The sequence below is a fragment of the Ciona robusta genome, chromosome 5 (genome assembly GCF_009617815.1).
Source record: "Ciona robusta chromosome 5, ASM961781v2".
NCBI lineage: Eukaryota > Metazoa > Chordata > Ascidiacea > Phlebobranchia > Cionidae > Ciona > Ciona robusta.
This window is the reverse complement of record NC_143239.1, coordinates 932,386-951,445: the sequence shown is the minus strand read 5'-3', so window position 1 is coordinate 951,445 and position 19,060 is coordinate 932,386. Positions and strand designations below refer to the sequence as shown.

The following is a 19,060-nucleotide window of genomic DNA, read 5'->3' as shown; positions in this document are numbered from 1 at the left end:
GTATGCGAGAACTTGTTAAAGTGAGATTATTTTGAGCTAGAAAAAAATGGAATCACTTTAAAGCTGTAGTATTTTAAACGAGAAGCAATAATGATGTTGTCACATCAATAAACTGATTAATGGGTTCAAGGCTCGACGCTGCTACCATTGTGGGCGTATGTGTTCTTGGGTAAGACACTTAACGGCAATTGCTCCAACCCAGTGGTTACTAATGGGTTGTCAAAATTATCAGACATACATAAAAAAAGAAAAAAATCCCCAAAAAATAGTCACCCACAAAGTAACATACATGGTAACTCGTAAGCTGGCACGAGGTGTTAAACCCGTGTGATAACGACTGTCGTTTCCCGGTCATGCGAGGATAAAGTAAGTTACATTACATTACATTTAATTCTGTCATTACGTCTCTATAGACAAGCCACCATTATAACAAATACTTTCTAGCAAACCAGACATTTAACTTACATACCAGCTCTCGCAAAACTGCCAATGGCTCAGATCAGATGTTTCTATAAACCATATGTTAGATATTAATAGCGTTTATTTGTCTCTTCGATTATGATGCCGCACTTAATTCCCCCAACCTCCTATATATATACAGTGAGGGTGGAGGAAGACGAGACACCTAAACATTGTATTTTCTCGTACCGTTTAGTAGCAAACAAAGAACATTCAAAAAATTATAAAATGGTATCTTCACGGCTCCCATAGACTGTTGTTAATTGTTTAAAAGACGATCAGGGTATTTGGATATTGTGTGCTAAAGGTGTCCCGTCTTCTCCCGTCCTACTATAATATTTTTAAACTGATATTTGTACTGATTTCATTTATAATTAAAGCTAAAAAAATTAACCTTCGAAATTTCAACCTTTTTTTATTAAACTTCGATTCTGGATTATTCAATAAGCGAAATGAGCGCCATATACTATAGGTAGCCTAACCACCTTTGGTGCGCACTTTGTTGGGCAGTCAGAATACTGTCGAATAATATTGTAACATTTGTTTTCGTCCGTCATGAAATGCTGCCCCTAAAAAAAAGCTTTTAAAAAAGTGTTCTAGTTCCCCTGTGTCCCAACTTACCCCTGCACAGATTAACGCATTGCGTTACTGGAGCTATTGGATCCTGTGACGATGAAACCTAGTTTAGCATAGTAGGGTGGGGAAGACGGAACACTTTTTGACCATGCAAGTATGGTGTTATTTACACTACGCGACTTACATATAAGTGAAATACGCAAATGACGGTTTGTTTTCGCATACTAAAGTTTAAAACTAAAATCAAATGGCTTTTATAACAGAGTTCGCACCAAAGAGGGAAATGAATAATTTGCAACATCAGCATTTTGATTGAGATAAAGCTGTGTTTACGGCCTACTAGAGATATCTCTAGTGGACCGTGCTGTGTCTGATTCAACGGTTTGAAGATAATATTTTTCAACACGGTTCGCAACCACACACGTTAGTCGATAATCGCTTATCGTCAGCGCTTTTGTCCGTAGTGTGAACGTCAGCGCTTTTGTCCGTAGTCTCTAAACAAGTGCCTGTAAAAAAATATTGTTAGGTGAAAAGTCGAAATTCAAGATTAGCGAGCAATCGTCGTTGAACGTGTACTCAGTTTCAATGAAAACTCGTCTGAAAGATTGCTTCCGCCGACGTTAATTTCGTGTCATCAGTTCGTGCAATCAGTTCCACAGATTGTATATAAACAAAAGTGTATATATTTACATACGAATCACGACCTGGTAATTCTAGTCATCAGTTTGTGTCATCCCAGTTTGTGTTAAAACCGAATTAGCTAAATTTTTAAGTATCGAATAATACAATTTTTAGAGTGACGTAACAGCTTTGTAGCCAGCTGTTTAATCTTTAGTTCTTGGACAGAAAACGTGTCTAACGTTCTCTTTGGACAAAGCAAATTTAAGACGGATGAAACACTAATCAGTAAGAATTTTTTGATTTTCCTAAAACAGCAGATTCTGATATTGTTGAGCCATTGTAATTAGAACACAAATTATAACTTACTCTTTTTCAAAGCAAGCATGGATGGGAATAATAGTGATGAAGAACCCAGGCTGGGAATCGAACCTGAAACCTTTCGACATGCTGCTACCAACATGGTTGATTACATCATCAACTATCATCGTAACATTCACAAGCGACAAACATTTCCGGATGTTGAACCAGGTAAATTCATGAATTTGAACATATGAAGACAAATGGTCATTTCTGGCAATGATTAAAATACTGTTGAGATATTTTTATTATATATATATATATATACAATGTGTGTCCCTGTAGCCTACTAATATTTTAGGCTAGGCATGGTGACACTCATGTCAAATGTGGGACAGCTTAATCATCATTATTATCAACTTTTTATGGTCATGGAATATTTAAATCTTTGTGTGGCACATATGTTCTACATAAAGAAACATGGCAGTTGTAAATAATTTAAACCATCTCTTGACATTAGGTGGACTGAAACATATCTGCTAATTTATAATCTTATATATCTAGCACTAGATGCAATTTCATTATGTTTGACTTCATTTTGAATAAAATAACATATAGGTCACTTCCTTTAGCAACAGTACTTAACCTATTATCTGCAAAATGTGGATAATAAAGAACTAACATAATATTCACAGGTTTCATGCAAGCCAGGTTACCCAAGGAAGCTCCTGATTACCCAGAGTCGTGGCAGGAAGTCTTCAGTGACATTGAAAGGGTAGTTATGGATGGGATGACGCACTGGCAATCCCCAGGTTTCTTTTCCTATTATCCAGCAACTACAAGCTATCCATCAATGTTGGCTGATATGTTAGGCAATGGAATTTCATGTGTTAGGTTTTCCTGGGTGAGTATTGGGTTGTTTTGATTTAACATCTACAGACATCCAAGAAAAAATGTTACGATTAATTTTATGTTTGTTTGACATAATGTACTTTATCATGAATTAATGGGGCCACCTCAGCTCCAACCAAGCACTGACTATTCAGGCATCGTCGCCATCCGCTACTGAACTTGAGACGGTGATGATGGATTGGTTGGCGAAGGCGATTGGGTTACCGGAGTGTTTCATTCATGGTGGACATGGACCTGGTGGGGGAGTTATACAAGGTAAACATTGGGTTGAACTAGCAACAGAAATATCTTAAAGAGTTAGCTTTTTCTTGCCATAGATCAATTGTTACTCATACTATAAAAACATTATTTTTAGTTTAGATAAGCTAAATTAAATATTGCCAGCAAAGCCAATTGTAATGATAATAATTTGATTTCTGGCTTTGATTGTCATTCTAATTTATTGCACGGCTTGTGAAACAAGTTATAAAATTTGAGTTTTGGAGAGAACGCGATGTGTCCATATCCTACGACCCTTGCACACAAATTGCCTCTACAGGCTCAGCAAGCGAATCTACTCTGATGGCTCTTATGGCTGCAAGAAACAAAACTATTCGTCAAGAACTCTCACGTGATAAATCACTACGAACACATGACATAGTAGCACGTATGGTAGCATATTCATCACAATGCACTCACTCATGCATGGATCGTGCAGGTTTGTTTTAACTCAATACTTATACTTGATAATGACATTAATATGCATCTACCAGGAGTGTTTGCTTTGGTTCAAGTTCGTAAACTTCCTGTTGGTAAGGATGGTGTTATGAGGGGTTCTGTGTTGAAGGAGGCAGTGATGAAAGACAAGGAGGATGGAAGGATACCAATGTTTGTAGGTTATATTTACTGTGGTTAAACAGAGTTACCCCCAGAAAATTTGGATTAACATATGCTATATTCACACATCTATTTAACTTACATGATTGCCTGTTAAATCTTGAGTAAGGAAGTGTATATCTTAATCATGGCATAAGTTTTCTTACATCACAGGTATGTGCGTCTATTGGAACGACGCCATGTTGTACTTTTGATGATTTGGAAGAAATTGGAAAAATATGTGCGTTTGTATATACCTTATGAATAGCTTTGAAAACTAACAAAGAAATGGTATCATGGTGAACAAAGGAATGTAACTATAACAAAGAAATGGTCAAATTGTAAATGAATGAATGTAACTAATCTAACTATAACAAAGAGTTGGTCAAACTGTAAACAAAGGAATGTATATATAACAAAGAAATCGTCAAATTGTGAATGAATGACCTAACAATATCAAAGAAATGGTATTATTGTAAATTTATGATTGGTATGTGCGACCACTGTTAGTACTGTAGGCGCTCTTTGCCTCTTATGATTATATTTACTAGGGCTGGATTGCTAAAAACACAGCATTCTCTTATTTAATTCACAAAACAAAGCAATTAAATTTATGGCATTCTGGTTTAAAATGTATCACAAATATCTCAACAGTCAACACCATTCCAAACCCCTTAAAATACTTATTAAACTTATGGTTTGATAACTATTTCAAACTAAAGTCCAAATTCAGCCTGATTGGGACGTGTATGATAGGATTGTGGTTTCAGGTGAGGAACAAAAAATCTGGTGTCATGTGGATGCAGCCTATGCTGGAGCAGCTCTCATATGTCCAGAGTTTAGATATATTTGCAAAGGGGTCGAGGTGGGTGAGAGAGTTAAAGTAGAGTGTGGGTAAATCTGACATAATAAACTCATTCTATCTATTGGCACATCAAAATAGAAGGTGTTGAATAACAAACATACACTTTGTAGAGAGTGACATCCTTCAACTTTAACCCACATAAGTGGCTAATGGTGCAAATTGACTGCTCAGCTATGTGGTAACTATGTGTTCATGCAATTCATTTAGCCGTTGTTTCTATTTGTTGCTTTAACTGGGCGTTTAGTTGGCATTAAATTGACAGCTAACAATTAATTAAATAAATAAGTGAAATGAGGTTTTACCTCTCTGCCAGACGATTGACAGTTAACATTTAATTGACAGGGTAAGGAATAGTGATGACCTTATTAACTCTGCTGAAGTCAATCCACTTTTTCTACATCACAAAGCCCAGGATTCAGCTATTGATTACAGGGTGACGTATTAATGCTGTTGCAATGTTAGATGTGATTTAAGCAAAACATTTTTCTCAGATGGATTGTTCAGTTTTTAACTGCACAGCCTCATCCACATAGGAACTGCCCACTTTTTTATTAAACTTTAAACGTTGGTTTAGGGTTACACCAAACAAAAGGTGTACCAAACAAGAATGCATGTGGTTTTTAAATGACTTACAAACTCAGTTTATGACATATACTAACACAAAATTACAAAAAAATTAAAGTGGTCTTAAATATTAAGACTTTTGGTTGTTCTAATTTAACCATCATTCTGTTCACAGCATTGGCAGATACCTCTAGGACGCCCCTTTCGATCATTAAAACTATGGTTTGTCTTCCGCATGGTTGGGATTGAAGGTCTTAGATCTAACATACGTCGAGGAGTGCAGGAAGCAAAGCATCTGAAGCGACTTATTCAATCTGATGAAAGATTTGAGATTTTGTTTCCTGTCACGCTGGGGTTGGTTTGTTTCAAATTTAAACACCCGGGTCTCTTGTTAAAGGTAAGTTAGTCAAGAAGATATATATATTAACAACCCACTATGAGTTATTTATGTATGTAACTGTTAACCACAATGGCTTTAACAATTCAAATTTGAATATTATTTTAGTAACTATGTGCAAGTCATCTCACCACAATGCAATAATTTAAGTCAACAATTGTTTCAGGAGGAAAATTCTTTAAACGAGAGATTGTATCAGAAGATTCACAATGATAAAAGAATCCTTCTTGTGCCAGCGATGGTAAATGGGGTTTACTTTATTCGTGTGTGTACAGGCTCAACACACTGTAGCATTGCTCAAGTTAACAAATGCTGGAATGTTATCAAAGAAATGGCAGAACAGCTTTGATCACGTGCACCTCCTCATCTTCACATTGGTCAATTCAATGAAAAACATATTTCATGTAAAATTGCATATACATTTTCGTTATTGTAAAATATCATTCCCAAGTATACACATATTCACAATGGTAAGTGGTAGCAGCACAGTTTGCAACTCTTGCAGAAGATATAATAGTACTTACTACTTATACACATTTTTTGTAACATTTTTTGTTTTGTTTATAGTATTGTTACTGTTGTGCCTTACTGCTTAAAATAAATTTTGAACGATTAGAACTTGAAAGTCACCTTTACAGAAGACTTTTTTATTAATTCTTAAAGTTATATACCAGATAAATTCCATTTTCCTGTCAAACCATATAACTATTCATATAAGTTGATATAACTATATCTAAAACATACCAAGAGCAAGGACCTACTTATATAATATAGAAGTTATATGAAAATATCCTGGAACACTAACCACCAATACCGTATTCTTGATTTGCAATAATCTATATATATCGCATGATTTTACACACCTTTGTTACTGCACTTATACCTCCGCACTTACAACTTTAACTATCGGCTTTTATTCTTAGCAATAAATTGCCCCAATTAATAATTACGATCAATGTATATTTTACATATTGGTTAACGGAACAACATTCTGTGTTATTTTTCTTATGTTGTAGTGACTGAATTATGAAACATTTATACATTGTTGCAAATAAATTTGCCCTAAATAACAAGCAATTATCATAAAGCCCACAGCGCCACAGGGACGTAAGTCAAACATACTACCAGTACCACACATTGGGTTATTAATATAGCATGTAATACTTTTCTGGATTTCATTATGTCACAGTGAGAATATAAGTAACAAAACAGTAGAATGCAAATCTTCCTATTTATTAAAAAAAAAGTTTACCAGTCGGAAAGGCAAACGTTGGGTAACCACACCCCCAGAGAGATGTAGAACAGAAATATTACTATTTGTGAACTACATGAGATAGTAGTTTCTCTAGTCTTTTTTAAACTTTATAGTATGCGAAACAGGTTGAACCATATATAGTAGGATGGAAAAAACAGGGACAATTAAGGGATCATAAACTGGTTTTTGAGGGTTATTTACAGTATTCCAACAACTAGAATTTTTTTATGTAAAATAACATAATATTATTGCGATGTCATAACCCAATGACATTACAAAAATAATAACATTTTCATTATAATTTTAGTCCCTAAAAAATGATTATAATAAGAAGCCATACTTTTAGAAGCATAATAATTCTGTTCACAACATTTTATAGAAGAGCTAGAAAAGATAACTTTGTACTAATTAAGTTACATACACTGCAATCATGTTAGTAGTGCATGTGCTATAAGTTCATGTATTTGTATTTATTTATAACAATTCACTTTATTAAATCACATGTTGCAAAGTATGGTGACCATTATTCAGTTGTTTTGATAGGTGAATCAATACAGTGAGAGACAGTAGCAACAATTACTGTTCTAGTTTACAAAACACTTACGTTCCAATGCGTGGCTGTTACATTTCGTGAATGGTTGGTTGCAGTTGGTCCTGCAACTAATATGGATGGTACTATAAGATTTTAAAACCTTTTTTAACTTTGATAAGCTATGCTACATAACAAAAATAAGTGGCATCGCGAAAAATTGTGACCTCACAAAAAAATGTGAAGTTACGAAAATGTGACGTCACGAAAACTGTGACGTCACGAAAAGTGTGACGTCACGAAAAGTGTGACGTCACAACAGACATATGACGTCACGAAAAATGTGACGTCTCGAAAAGTGTGACGTCACAAAAAAGTGACGCCACGAAAAGTGTGACGTCACAAAAAAATGACGTCACGAAAAGTGTGTGACGTCACAAAAAATGTTACGTCACAAAAAATATGACGTCACGAAAAATGTGACGTCACGAAAAGTGTGTGACGTCACGAAAACTGTGACGTCACGAAAAGTGTGTGACGTCACGAAAACTGTGACGTCACAAAAAGAAAAGTGTGACGTCACGAAAACTGTGACGTCACGAAAAATGTGACGTCACGAAAACTGTGACGTCACGAAAAATGTGATGTCACTAAAAGTGTGACGTCACAACAAAAATGTGACGTCACGAAAACTGTGACGTAACAAAAGTGTGCCGTCACAAAAGACATAACAAAAATGTGACGTCACGAAAGAATGTGACGTCTCGAAAAATGTTGCGTCACAAAAAATATGACGTCACGAAAAATGTGACGTCACGAAAAGTGTGTGACGTCACGAAAAGTGTAACGTCACGAAAAGTGTGTGACGTCACGAAAAGTGTGTGACGTCACAAAAGTGTGTGACGTCACGAAAAGTGTGTGACGTCACGAAAAATGTGACGTCACAAAAACTGTGACGTCACAAAAAGAAAAATGTATGATGTCACGAAAATTGTGACGTCACCAAAAGGGTGAAATTTTTTCTTATGCGAAATCCCATGCATTGCATTGTCGAACCAGGTGAATTTTTTTTACTCCAGGGGTTATTTTTATGCGATTTTTTTAAAAGCCGTAATCGTTTTGGGAAACTTTTACCTTTAGGTTGCATTTGAGCACATCTATGTATCCACAAATTTTGATTTTTCCTTTGTATGCCCCTTTAAGAGAGCGATTGTCAAATACATAAACCGGGCGATATCCTAAATTTAATATCGTATTTATCAACTATGTATATGTTCATTGGTGACTGTGGTAACCTTGTCGTCGCTTAAAAACGTTTGTTTTCGTGAATTTGGCCAAACCGTAATCACGCAGTAAATATAAGTAATGTTAGAGGTTAATATTATTCATATTGTGACTGCTGCATAATGATTTTTGCTAGCGGTAAACTTCTTTTTATTCGGAATATAACGATATGAAAAATGCACACGCTAATTATGCGGTTTAAAATCTGATAATTTGGTCTAAAAGCTATAGATATATATTGTGATTTGATTTCAATCAAGAGATAAATGAAAAAATGCTAGAATTAAATGGGATAAGTGCGGAAAAAATCGCGCAAAAATAACAACAAGAACAACTGTTCGACGAAAAAAGATCTATATAACCACTAACGTGCTCAAAAATTAAGAGTGTGTTTGTGTGAGAGAGACACAGAAGGGAGAGCGACTGAACCATACAGGACAAAAAAGTTTGCTATTTATGCATGAGGAACTAAAGCGAGGAAGTTGACATGTGGCTTTGGTTTGCGTATACTTAGTTGGATTACGACTATTAGTAGTGTTATAGCATTGATTCTCTGTTCCTCGGTTATATGGCGAACAAATGAACAACATTATCACCCAACCTGTTTATCTACCAGGTGAATAGTTTCATTTTAAGTTTGTATTAAAATCTGGAAAACTGGATCACGAATATACCAAGTCATTTGAGGAGGATCGGGATGTGGATGTTGACAGTGATGTAGATGACAAAGACTCTGGAAATGGATTAAGTAAGAGGTCACATCACAATGCTCTGGAGAGAAAGAGGCGAGATCATATAAAGGAAAGTTTTAATGGCTTGCGAGATTCTGTTCCTTCACTGCAAGGTGAAAAAACTTCAAGGGCTCAGATTTTAAACAAAGCTACTGAATACATACAGGATGTATCACGGAAAAATAACGCCGATAGACAAGACATTGACGAATTAAAGAAACAAAACAATCAGCTTGAAATGCGCATAAGAGCGTTAGAACATGCAAAACAAGATGGTATATTTGCTTCCCGACAAAACAACAGCAATGACCAAGAACTTGACGTTGAAAATGATAGTTAAGTTATTTTGTTTAAAAACGTATTTTGTGAATATCTTGCCTGTAAAGTTTGTTTCATGATAGCTTGTAGTCGGTAAATGAATTGTAATGTAGCCTTTACCATCTATCAAGGATATTGTTTCTTATTTGTCATTATGAAACAAAAATCAATAATCAAAAAATTAAGAAATTTGAAAAGTAGTTTTTTCTTACAATGTATGTATCACATCTCATCTATATATCCAAGAATGTTATTTTACTGATGAATATCAGTTACGTGTTTAATTTTTTCATACAGCATGATGTGTAGGTTTAGTATCTTGGGTCTGAGTATTGTTATTTGTGTCATTTGCTGTAGTGCTTCCTCTGAATTGGTGTCAACACATTTATCAGATATTATAAAATCCTGGTAAGTTATCGCCATTGTTTCATTTTTATGTTTAGATTAGCACAGATTTTTACTTACACACATATTATATATAAGTTTTAATGGCAAAATAGTCTACCAGTATTTTATGGTCTGTGATATTTTCTATTATTAAAACATTCTTCATCAGTTCTGTACCAACTATTTCAGGAAAACAGATGAAACACCTTCAATGCAATGCTCACTTTTCTTTGATAAGATAAACTTTATGGAGCACATTTTACAACAGTGTCTTATTAAAAGGAAGTGAGTAATTCTATATAACTGTGTTTACATTTTTTGTATATAATATTGTTAGGTTATTTGCAACATTCTAAGTCCTATTATATCTGTAAGCTTTTTCTAAAATGTGTTGCATTGGCATATTATAAAACTAAATAAATAATTTCTTCCAAAAATATCACAAATGTTTGGATTTATGCACCTTGTTCCTGCTTACTAATTACCGTATGTAACTTAATGTGATTTTTGTTATTTGTTAGACAATCCATAAGAAACCACTGGTTTAAAGAAATTGCAGTAAAGAGTTTTTAGGTGTTGCAACTGGCTAGACCTCAATATCTGTGTGAAGGTTTCTTGACCTATTACATTTACACATGTTATGTTATGCTGCTAGAGCATAATCTTGATTTTAATATTTTCAAACTTTCAACATTTCGTAAAATGGTACTATATATGTGATTATTGTGTATTTTAAGATCCCATTCTTTAGTTTATAAATAACGTCTCCCTACAGATTATTTTCCACCACTCCCAACATAAATGTGGCAGTTGTTGCTTGTGGTGAGGATGACAGGGTAGAAGAAACATTGGTCAACATCAAAACCATTGCTTTATTTGCGAAAAGCAAAACAAATTTTCATATTTTTACCGAGCCTAACTTATTTAAAAAGTTCCACAGAGGGTGAGTTGCATATGACCAAGCTATGTGGAATATTTAGTTGTTGTTTTTAAAATCAAAAATTCAAATCTTTTCTATAAGCACCTTTTTTTGGTTAACATAAAATAAGGTGTTTTTAATAATTTCAAAAATGTTAAAGTTTTATAACAAGTAGGATAAGATATATATTATGCATAAAGCTTTTTTTTACAATTTCAAGTAAAATAAATCTTGTTTCGGCAGTTAATATAATATTTCAATGATTTTTTGTTTCTTTTAAATGTTTCGTTATTATTTTTATATTTCCAGAATCCAGCAATGGCCATCTTGCTTTCGGTCTCGTTTCACTCACAAACTTTATCCAATAACTTACCCTAATGATGGACAGAACTGGCGAAGTTTGTTCAAAATTTGTGCTTCCCAGAGACTTTTCCTTCCTAATATTTTAACAAATGTTGATTCCTTGTTATATGTGGACACTGATATCTTGTTTCTGTCCCCAGTGGATGATATATGGGCTAAGTTTAAGAAGTGAGGATAAGTTTGTGTTTTGTAAGCTCTCATACTTAAGCCCATCCAGTTTATCATCACTTAAATCCTAGTAGAACCTGGGCTTCTGTCACTTGAGTAGTTTAGTTGTTCAGTTTTTATCCGCAACCATTGTCATTACTAATTAGTAAACCAGATTTTAAAACCATATTATGGTGAACATCTAGGTTACGAGAAATGGCATTTTCTTGCCATCCAAAAAAAATTTAGGTTCCTTAAATCTAACCTTCAAACTCAAAGACAGAAATTAATTAAACACCAAAGTTGTGATGTGATGGTCATTTGTAACTGCTATAATTTACCAGATAAGTTTGTGTAACATAAATGTTACAGTCTCATGAAAGTGTTTGGCAGAACTTTTTTGAAACCTAGGAAAATACTTGACTTACAGATTCAACTCCACTCAACTATCGGCAATGAGTCCTGAACATGAGAATCCCAGAGTTGGCTGGTACAGTAGATTTGCAAGACATCCATACTATGGTGATACTGGAATAAACTCTGGGGTAAATTATTAATTTATTATTAAAATATTTAAGATAATATGGCAATGAAATAAACATAAAATGCTTGAAACTAATCTTCCAGCAACAAGTTCGAAATAAATGTTTAGCACTTTGAATCTGTTTTAATAATTATGTAAATTAATGATAAAATACCATTTGTTTTGGGTTGATTACCCTAGATTACTTTTTTAGGTTGATTAAATTATTTATATTCCAGGTTATGTTAATGAACATGACAAGGTTACGGTCAGCGGATTTCAAAAATGACATTCAAGAATCAAAATTGAAGTGGGATAATCTTTTGCTGCCATTATTTCGCAAATATTCGTCCAACCTTACATGGGGAGATCAAGATATACTGAACATTATATTTCATCATAATCCTGGTCAGTTTAAACTGTTTACTTTTTTGATATATATATAATACGTGGTTAAATGACATATGTAGAGTAAATCATTTACTATCATAATTGATTATAAGTTTATTACCAACACTTTTGAGAATATTTCAGTTTTTTTGGGGGGTTATCTATGTTTTGAAAATTGTAAAACACTTTAAGATTAGAGGTCGACCGATATATTGGTTCACCGATATTATCGGCCGATATTTACGTTCCACCGATAATCGGTATCGGTAAAAAAGCGCCGATATTTCACCGATATATTAATAGTTCGTGCGAAGCGACGTGCGTCCTACTTGACCTTTACGTGTGTTCGTAGTTTAACGTCCACGTGCCTCGTACTTTAGCCTTCACGTGCGTGCTAGTTTAACGTCCACGTGCGTCATAGTTTGACCTTTACGTGCGTCGTAGTTTGACCTTTACGTGCGTCGTAGTTTGACCTTTACGTGCGTCGTAGTTTGACCTTTACGTGCGTGGTAGTTTGACCTTTACGTGCGTTGGAGTTTGACCTTTACGTGCGTCGTAGTTTTGACCTTTACGTGCGTCGTAGTTTGACCTTTACGTGCGTCGTAGTTTAACGTCAACGTGTGTCATAGTTTAACGTCCACGTGCGTTGTAGTTTAGCGTTCATGTGCGTCCTAGTTTCGTACAAAAGCAACACCTTCCTAAGAACATGCATGTTTCCTAAAAACATGTAGACCAACCAATTTTTCTCTATAACTTGCAATATCTTGAATACAGGCATTACTTTTGATTAAAACTGATCATTTCATATGTTTCGCTATAGTGACAAATATCGGTAAAATATCGGTATCGGTATCGGTAAAAGCTAAAAATATCGGTATCGGTATCGGTGGAAAAAAGTGATATCGGTCGGTCTCTATTTAAGATTCTCAACTCACTTTGGTTGCATTTCCTACTCTGGTTTTATTTTAGTGCTGCATTACTGAACATCTAACACTAAGGGTTGTATTGTATAAATAAAATGAGAAGCTGTTTTTATTACAAGAAATTCAAAAATCTAAATTGGTCTATTTTCTAGAGATGCTTCACGTAATGTCTTGCTACCTAAACTACAGACCAGATCATTGTATGTACATGCAAATGTGTGGAAGTGCAGTTGAAAATGGTGTCAGTGTCATGCATGGATGCAGGCGGTCATTTCATAATGATAAGTGGCCCTCATTCAAGGCTGTGTATAAGGCATTTAAAGATTATAGTTTCTACAATCCACTGTCTTCATTATTACAGGTAATAGGTTTTATTTTGACCCAATTTTATTGTATTAGTATAGCTGACAAATTTGTCAACTCATTGGTGTCTACTAGTTTGGTGTAATGGGCGTTCCTCTTGTATAAGGACATTTCTCCTTTGATTACAATGTATCTATGCAAGTGCCCAACCACTGAGCCATAGCGTATACAGTATATATATATAAATATCAATGATATATAATATCATAATATAAGCATATATTATATATATATAACTTATATAAATATATATATTTTTTGTATTAAACAGTACTCTACTTATCTAATGTTATTACCAAAGACATAGCTGATAATACCACAACCTTACATGTGTCATGTGTGTATAGAATTAATTTATTGCAAAAACTAATTGTTTCACTTAAGTTTGTTGTATAGCAGATGTTTACCATATTCCTCATTTTTTATGAAGGAAATTAAAAAGAATCTGGACAAGTCACCTCACAGCCAGTGTAAGTTATCCTCAGAAGTTGTAATCATGGGATTGCAAAAAACTATTGAAGGAATCATATAATTGCCGCTCTGTCTTAATTGGTTGGTGCAATTCAATTAGTCAATATGGTGGCTCATGTATCCAAGTAGATGGCATGGATAGAAATAGGCATGTATTGATTTTAGAGTGTATGGTATGACTGTGTAGTGTAGGTGTTAGACAATTAAGGTATAACCAGGGCTGGATTTCCAAGAAGAGAGCTTCAAAAACATTAAGTAAATTTTGACATAATCCAGCCCTGAAAACTTTGTATTACTGGTTAAAGCAATTGAGGTATTTGTTTGTGCTATTTGCCAAGAATAACTACTGTATTTTTATTAATCAATCATTTCTATGTTACTGTTTCTACTTTATAAATCACTTCTTTTATGTATATTCTAAATCTTACATATTCCTGTCAATCTAACACAACTTGAATCATTTCAAGCCATGTTTAAGTATGATATCATAATATGCTTCCTCTTTTATAGTGTGGGTGTTGGCCGGTGTTTTATTGAACGCTTGATGTCTGTTATATAGTCTGTATAATTATATTGCATTCTAAATCTATCGTATAACAATATCCTTAAACACACTGGTGCACAGAATTTAATTTCAACAGTGAATTCCGTGTTTCTTAACTTTGTCTTTATAAAAATGAGAGCGTAAATCTTATTTTTAAGTAATTATTATGTTGATGGTATTATTAATATTATAATCTTTACTCAGTATTTGTTTAATGTAAATATTTTCAAAACATATTTTTAGTAATTTGAATTCTTAAAGTTTTACCTGAAAGTTTTAAATTTTAATTTAATTTTGGCACATTGGATTTCATTTTATACTTTTCAGCGTGTGATTTGATTTGCAACTGCCTTTTTTTGCGAAACCGAATTTTGTTTGTACACTGTCACAAAAGTTTAAATTTTACACATTGTGCCTTTTTTAACAGTTTCACTGTGGTGCTTATTTACTGCCAATTTTATTCAGCAATCAGCATCTCTAGACAATAAAAACACTAACTTTGTAATGTTTTTTTGCTGTTCAGGTGCCTAGGTTATATGTTCCATCATTTGTATGTTTTATTTGATTCTATGGAGAAAGTAATATGCCTTCAGTCTCACATTTACTATGCAGGTAATTTTGCAATGTACTTACAGTTCATATTTAATTATAATGTGTGATATTGAATGCATATTTAAGTGTAATGTGCTACTAAATAAGAAAAAAAATTATACCATAGTATTAGAGCAAGGGTTTTATGAACACTAACATGCCCAACTTGACCATGCTTCTAGAGTATTTAAGTTTTTTGTATTATAAACTATCAATATTATAAACTATATTTAATAACATAGGGTATATAATACACAATGTGTGTGATAGATTAGGATAAAATATATAACTTCATCCTGTATCAAAAAGTATTTTGTGTTTTACTACGGAATTATGATTCTTCAATACCTTTAATCCTTAGGTTCTCATCTGGAAGTTATCCCAAAATAATATATCTGGTAAGACAAAAACATACTTGTTACACTTGAAATATTAATTACAAGTATAATATTGCAGCAATCTGCTGCCATCAGCCTCAAATGCAAATTAAGTGACAACCACAAGGAAGTAGTTGGGTAAGTTTGTCATGACCACACCTATGCAAGCAGTTTGAAATATATAATGTTTAAAGCTGTTTCTTAACAGAACATTTGAGAAAAAAGAAAACTGTGATGCTTTAAATGAGCTATGCTTAAGATATTATAGTAAGTTTTGTTGTTTGTTCAATTGAATATCTTGGTTTACATTTTAGAAATATTTCTTTCTTACTTGGTAGTATAGTTTCTTACCCTTGCTAAATCTAAAAAAGCATAAATGTATTATTATATCTAGTATCATGCAACAATCACATTTTCTTTGCAACAACTTTCACAGGTTTATGTATCCTACAATAATAAAATATGTATAAATATTTTTCAGAAAAAGTTGCTTTGTCAAGAGCAAACTATATTAACCGTCAAATGATTTTTCAAAACATTAAAAAATACCTCAAGAAGACTTTTCATCCTTCATTAACATTAAAGTTATTTGGTTCATCTGTCAATGGGTTTGGTTCAAAAGATTCCGACGTTGATGTGTGTTTGTCTAATTTACCAAATACAAAGGTAAGCTTTTGTTATTGCGGCATATAATATAACATCGGTATTTTATTTTACAAATCTATTGCCAACTTACAAACTATCATGAATATAATTCTATGGGTTATTACTTTAATATTTTTTGCATGTCTAATGATACAGTCCTGTAAGTGCAATTATTATTGAGTGTTGATAGTGAGCAGACTAAAAACTTAGTTTTTATTTCAGCAAAATAAACAGAGGAAACATTTTGAACAAATTGTGAGATGTCTAAAAAAGTGTAAGCAGTTTAATGACGTTGAATACATTCATTCTCGCGTTCCAATCATAAAATGCATTCACAAGAAAAGCAGTTTACATTTCGAATTCTCATTGAACAATGAATGGGTAAGTAGGTGTAATATATTGATATGAGTGGCTCTTTAACTTTGTAAGGTTTATAATATTGTTAAGCATTGTTTTTCGCTCATCAAAAGTAGAAACATTTACAAACCACATTCGAAACTCTTTGAAATATTCTTACCTGAAAAAAAATTTCACCTGAAAACACCTGAAACAGTTGTACAGCACATTAACAGTTTAGGATGACTTTATTAAACTATATCAAAACAACTATTCCCAGCCGATCTACAATTCCAAATTACTTCATCGCTATTCAAAGATAGATGAAAGATGTCTGGTGCTTGTACATCTTATTAAGTACTTGGTGAAACAGTGTAATGTAGTTGGTCCATTCCATGGCTATATGTCTTCTTATGCTTACACAATAATGGTGCTGTTCTATCTTCAGCAAATAGACACACCAGTGCTCCCAGTTTTACAAGAAGTAAGTGCAAATTCGTTTCAATATATTACGAACTATTCTAACAGCCCTCTGATACAGTCAGGATCAACTTCTACAAAATGCATAACAGATAAATAGTATTTTTTCTCATATTTTATATAACTTATCTAAACAAACTAGTACCACAGGCTGGAAACTAATGGTATGGACTATATTTTTAGATAACTTTTTTTTAGTAATTATGCTTACCTGTTTACCACTTTTTTCAATGAGACAAACATAATTATTGAGCTGTATGAAGCATTGTTTAATAGTGATTAAAAGATTGCTTTGTGTCGTGTAATCATTGTATGTTGTTTTTTAAATTGTTACTTTTGTAATTCTTCCTCCAGCTTAAAGCAAATGATACAAAAGCACAAGTACAGATGGTAGATGGTTACAGCACTTATTATTTCAAGCAATCGAATCAGGAGTTGGTAAGTTGTAAACTGCTTTTAACCAGAAGGTGTGCTGAAATGCTAGTGTGTTTTTATCTTTTGTAAGTTTATCTTTGGTCTTGGTGTTCTGTATACTTTTTTTGTTCTCTCAAATAATTGTTGGTCTCTTAACATTGTGCCCAATGTCAGTGGTGAATCTTTTTATTGCTGTTTCCTTGTAAGATTAATTTTAGGTTTGTTTAAACTACAGTCATAAATAAACCTAAATGTTTACTAGAAATCCATTTGGCCAAAGTTCAACCAAAATAGGATGAGCTGTGGTGAACTATGGATGGGAATGCTTCATTTTTACACCAACACTGATGACTTTATCAACGGTAACCGTGTCATAACAATTCGCCAACATGGATTTTTATCGTCGAAAGAGAAAATATATCAACAGGTTCGGTTTGTTTTGTATTGTTTGTGGACATTTGGTCTATTCCACAGACCACATGTTTTGTCTTTTTATTCACTTCCTGTCAGTTTAAATTTAAATCTGCTGGTAAATTACAACAATAATAATATATCTTACTTTCTGAGACCAGCAGTGTTTTTTGCAATCTTGTTTAAATTCGCAATGCAACTAGTAAAGTCTTCCACAATGTTGGACCGTAGCTTTGTGGTGCATTGTAACAAAAAGGTACTGGGTGTGATGCTCAATGTTGCTGCTATTGTGTGCGGCAAGAACATTAACTAATATTTGCTCTAATGCGGCAAGAACATTAACTAATATTTGCTCTAATCGAGTTATAACTAATGTGTTGTTAAATTTGTCATTAATACAGGGCAAATGACAATTAAGGTACATACATAATAACTGTTTTTTGCCTCACTATGCAAAGATAAATAACTATCGTTCATTCCACAGTACCCAAGTTTATCTAGGCTGTGGCACAAAGGTCGTTTTCGGATTGAGGATCCATTTGAGCTACACAGGAACCTTGGTTCCAGTTTAAATTCAAAAACTTTGCCTTTAATTGTTAAAGTTTTTAAAGAATCATTGAAAAGGTGTCAATCTTTAACTCATGAAATATGTGAGGTACAAAACAAATATTTTATGATTAATCAACAATAAAAAACAATGTTTATTAAAATAGAACAACTTGTTTATTAAAATAGAACAACTTGTTTATTAAAATAGAATAACTTGTTTATTAAAATAGAATAATATCAAAAATGATTTTTGTTTTAACAGGAAGAAGATTGGAGTCCTACATTGTTATTGCCAACCAATAGAATATCTTCACTGTAACATTTTTTAATAAAATGAGAAAAAAAACTGTGTTCTGTTAATGCATTGGTGTTCTTGCAAACAGTAAGGTTTCCCTGGTGCAAAGCCTTGTTTACTTTTTATCAGATAGGCCACAATTTCATGAAACAGTATATTGTCTTAGTTGTGAACTATATTTCCAAACACTACCCCGAGTAGGAGAAATAAATCACTTAAAATAGTGAAATTCTCCTGACTTTATTTGTACACTTCTCAAATCTCAAGTA

General features: G+C 33.3%; 4 protein-coding genes and 1 long non-coding RNA gene across 5 annotated transcripts; 4 read left to right on the top strand and 1 right to left on the bottom strand.

Moving 5' to 3' along the window:
* Positions 1–2,039: 2,039 nt before the first annotated feature.
* Positions 2,040–6,695, top strand: LOC149735324 (aromatic-L-amino-acid decarboxylase-like). The gene is made up of 11 exons (XM_089878949.1): positions 2,040–2,184; positions 2,649–2,857; positions 3,000–3,120; positions 3,404–3,562; positions 3,618–3,736; positions 3,895–3,961; positions 4,491–4,585; positions 4,696–4,763; positions 4,928–5,018; positions 5,325–5,546; positions 5,713–6,695. The coding sequence occupies exons 1-11, from the start codon at positions 2,040–2,042 to the stop codon at positions 5,893–5,895; spliced, it is 1,479 nt and encodes a 492-aa protein (XP_089735075.1). The 3' UTR covers positions 5,896–6,695.
* On the bottom strand, positions 2,086–3,960 carry LOC149735325 (uncharacterized). The gene is made up of 3 exons (XR_016385093.1): positions 3,824–3,960; positions 2,636–3,099; positions 2,086–2,226 (listed from the first exon to the last, which is right to left on the bottom strand). It is a non-coding gene; the product is annotated as an uncharacterized LOC149735325 (long non-coding RNA).
* A 2,000-nt stretch (positions 6,696–8,695) lies between the features above and the next one.
* On the top strand, positions 8,696–9,911 carry LOC149735323 (protein max-like). Its single transcript, XM_089878605.1, has 2 exons — positions 8,696–8,704; positions 9,239–9,911. Exons 1-2 carry the CDS (start codon positions 8,696–8,698, stop codon positions 9,683–9,685), a joined length of 456 nt encoding a protein of 151 aa, XP_089734731.1. The 3' UTR covers positions 9,686–9,911.
* LOC149735322 (glucoside xylosyltransferase 2-like) lies at positions 9,813–15,216 on the top strand. Its single transcript, XM_089878987.1, has 8 exons — positions 9,813–10,071; positions 10,240–10,335; positions 10,826–10,993; positions 11,279–11,500; positions 11,910–12,024; positions 12,242–12,410; positions 13,468–13,676; positions 14,109–15,216. Exons 1-8 carry the CDS (start codon positions 9,962–9,964, stop codon positions 14,208–14,210), a joined length of 1,191 nt encoding a protein of 396 aa, XP_089735113.1. The 5' UTR covers positions 9,813–9,961; the 3' UTR covers positions 14,211–15,216.
* On the top strand, positions 14,156–18,913 carry LOC149735321 (terminal uridylyltransferase 7-like). Its single transcript, XM_089878986.1, has 12 exons — positions 14,156–14,297; positions 15,217–15,305; positions 15,646–15,682; positions 15,741–15,799; positions 15,870–15,928; positions 16,143–16,327; positions 16,529–16,687; positions 16,923–17,126; positions 17,477–17,560; positions 17,799–17,963; positions 18,432–18,602; positions 18,759–18,913. The coding sequence occupies exons 2-12, from the start codon at positions 15,277–15,279 to the stop codon at positions 18,813–18,815; spliced, it is 1,209 nt and encodes a 402-aa protein (XP_089735112.1). The 5' UTR covers positions 14,156–14,297; positions 15,217–15,276; the 3' UTR covers positions 18,816–18,913.
* The last annotated feature ends 147 nt before the right edge of the window (positions 18,914–19,060 follow it).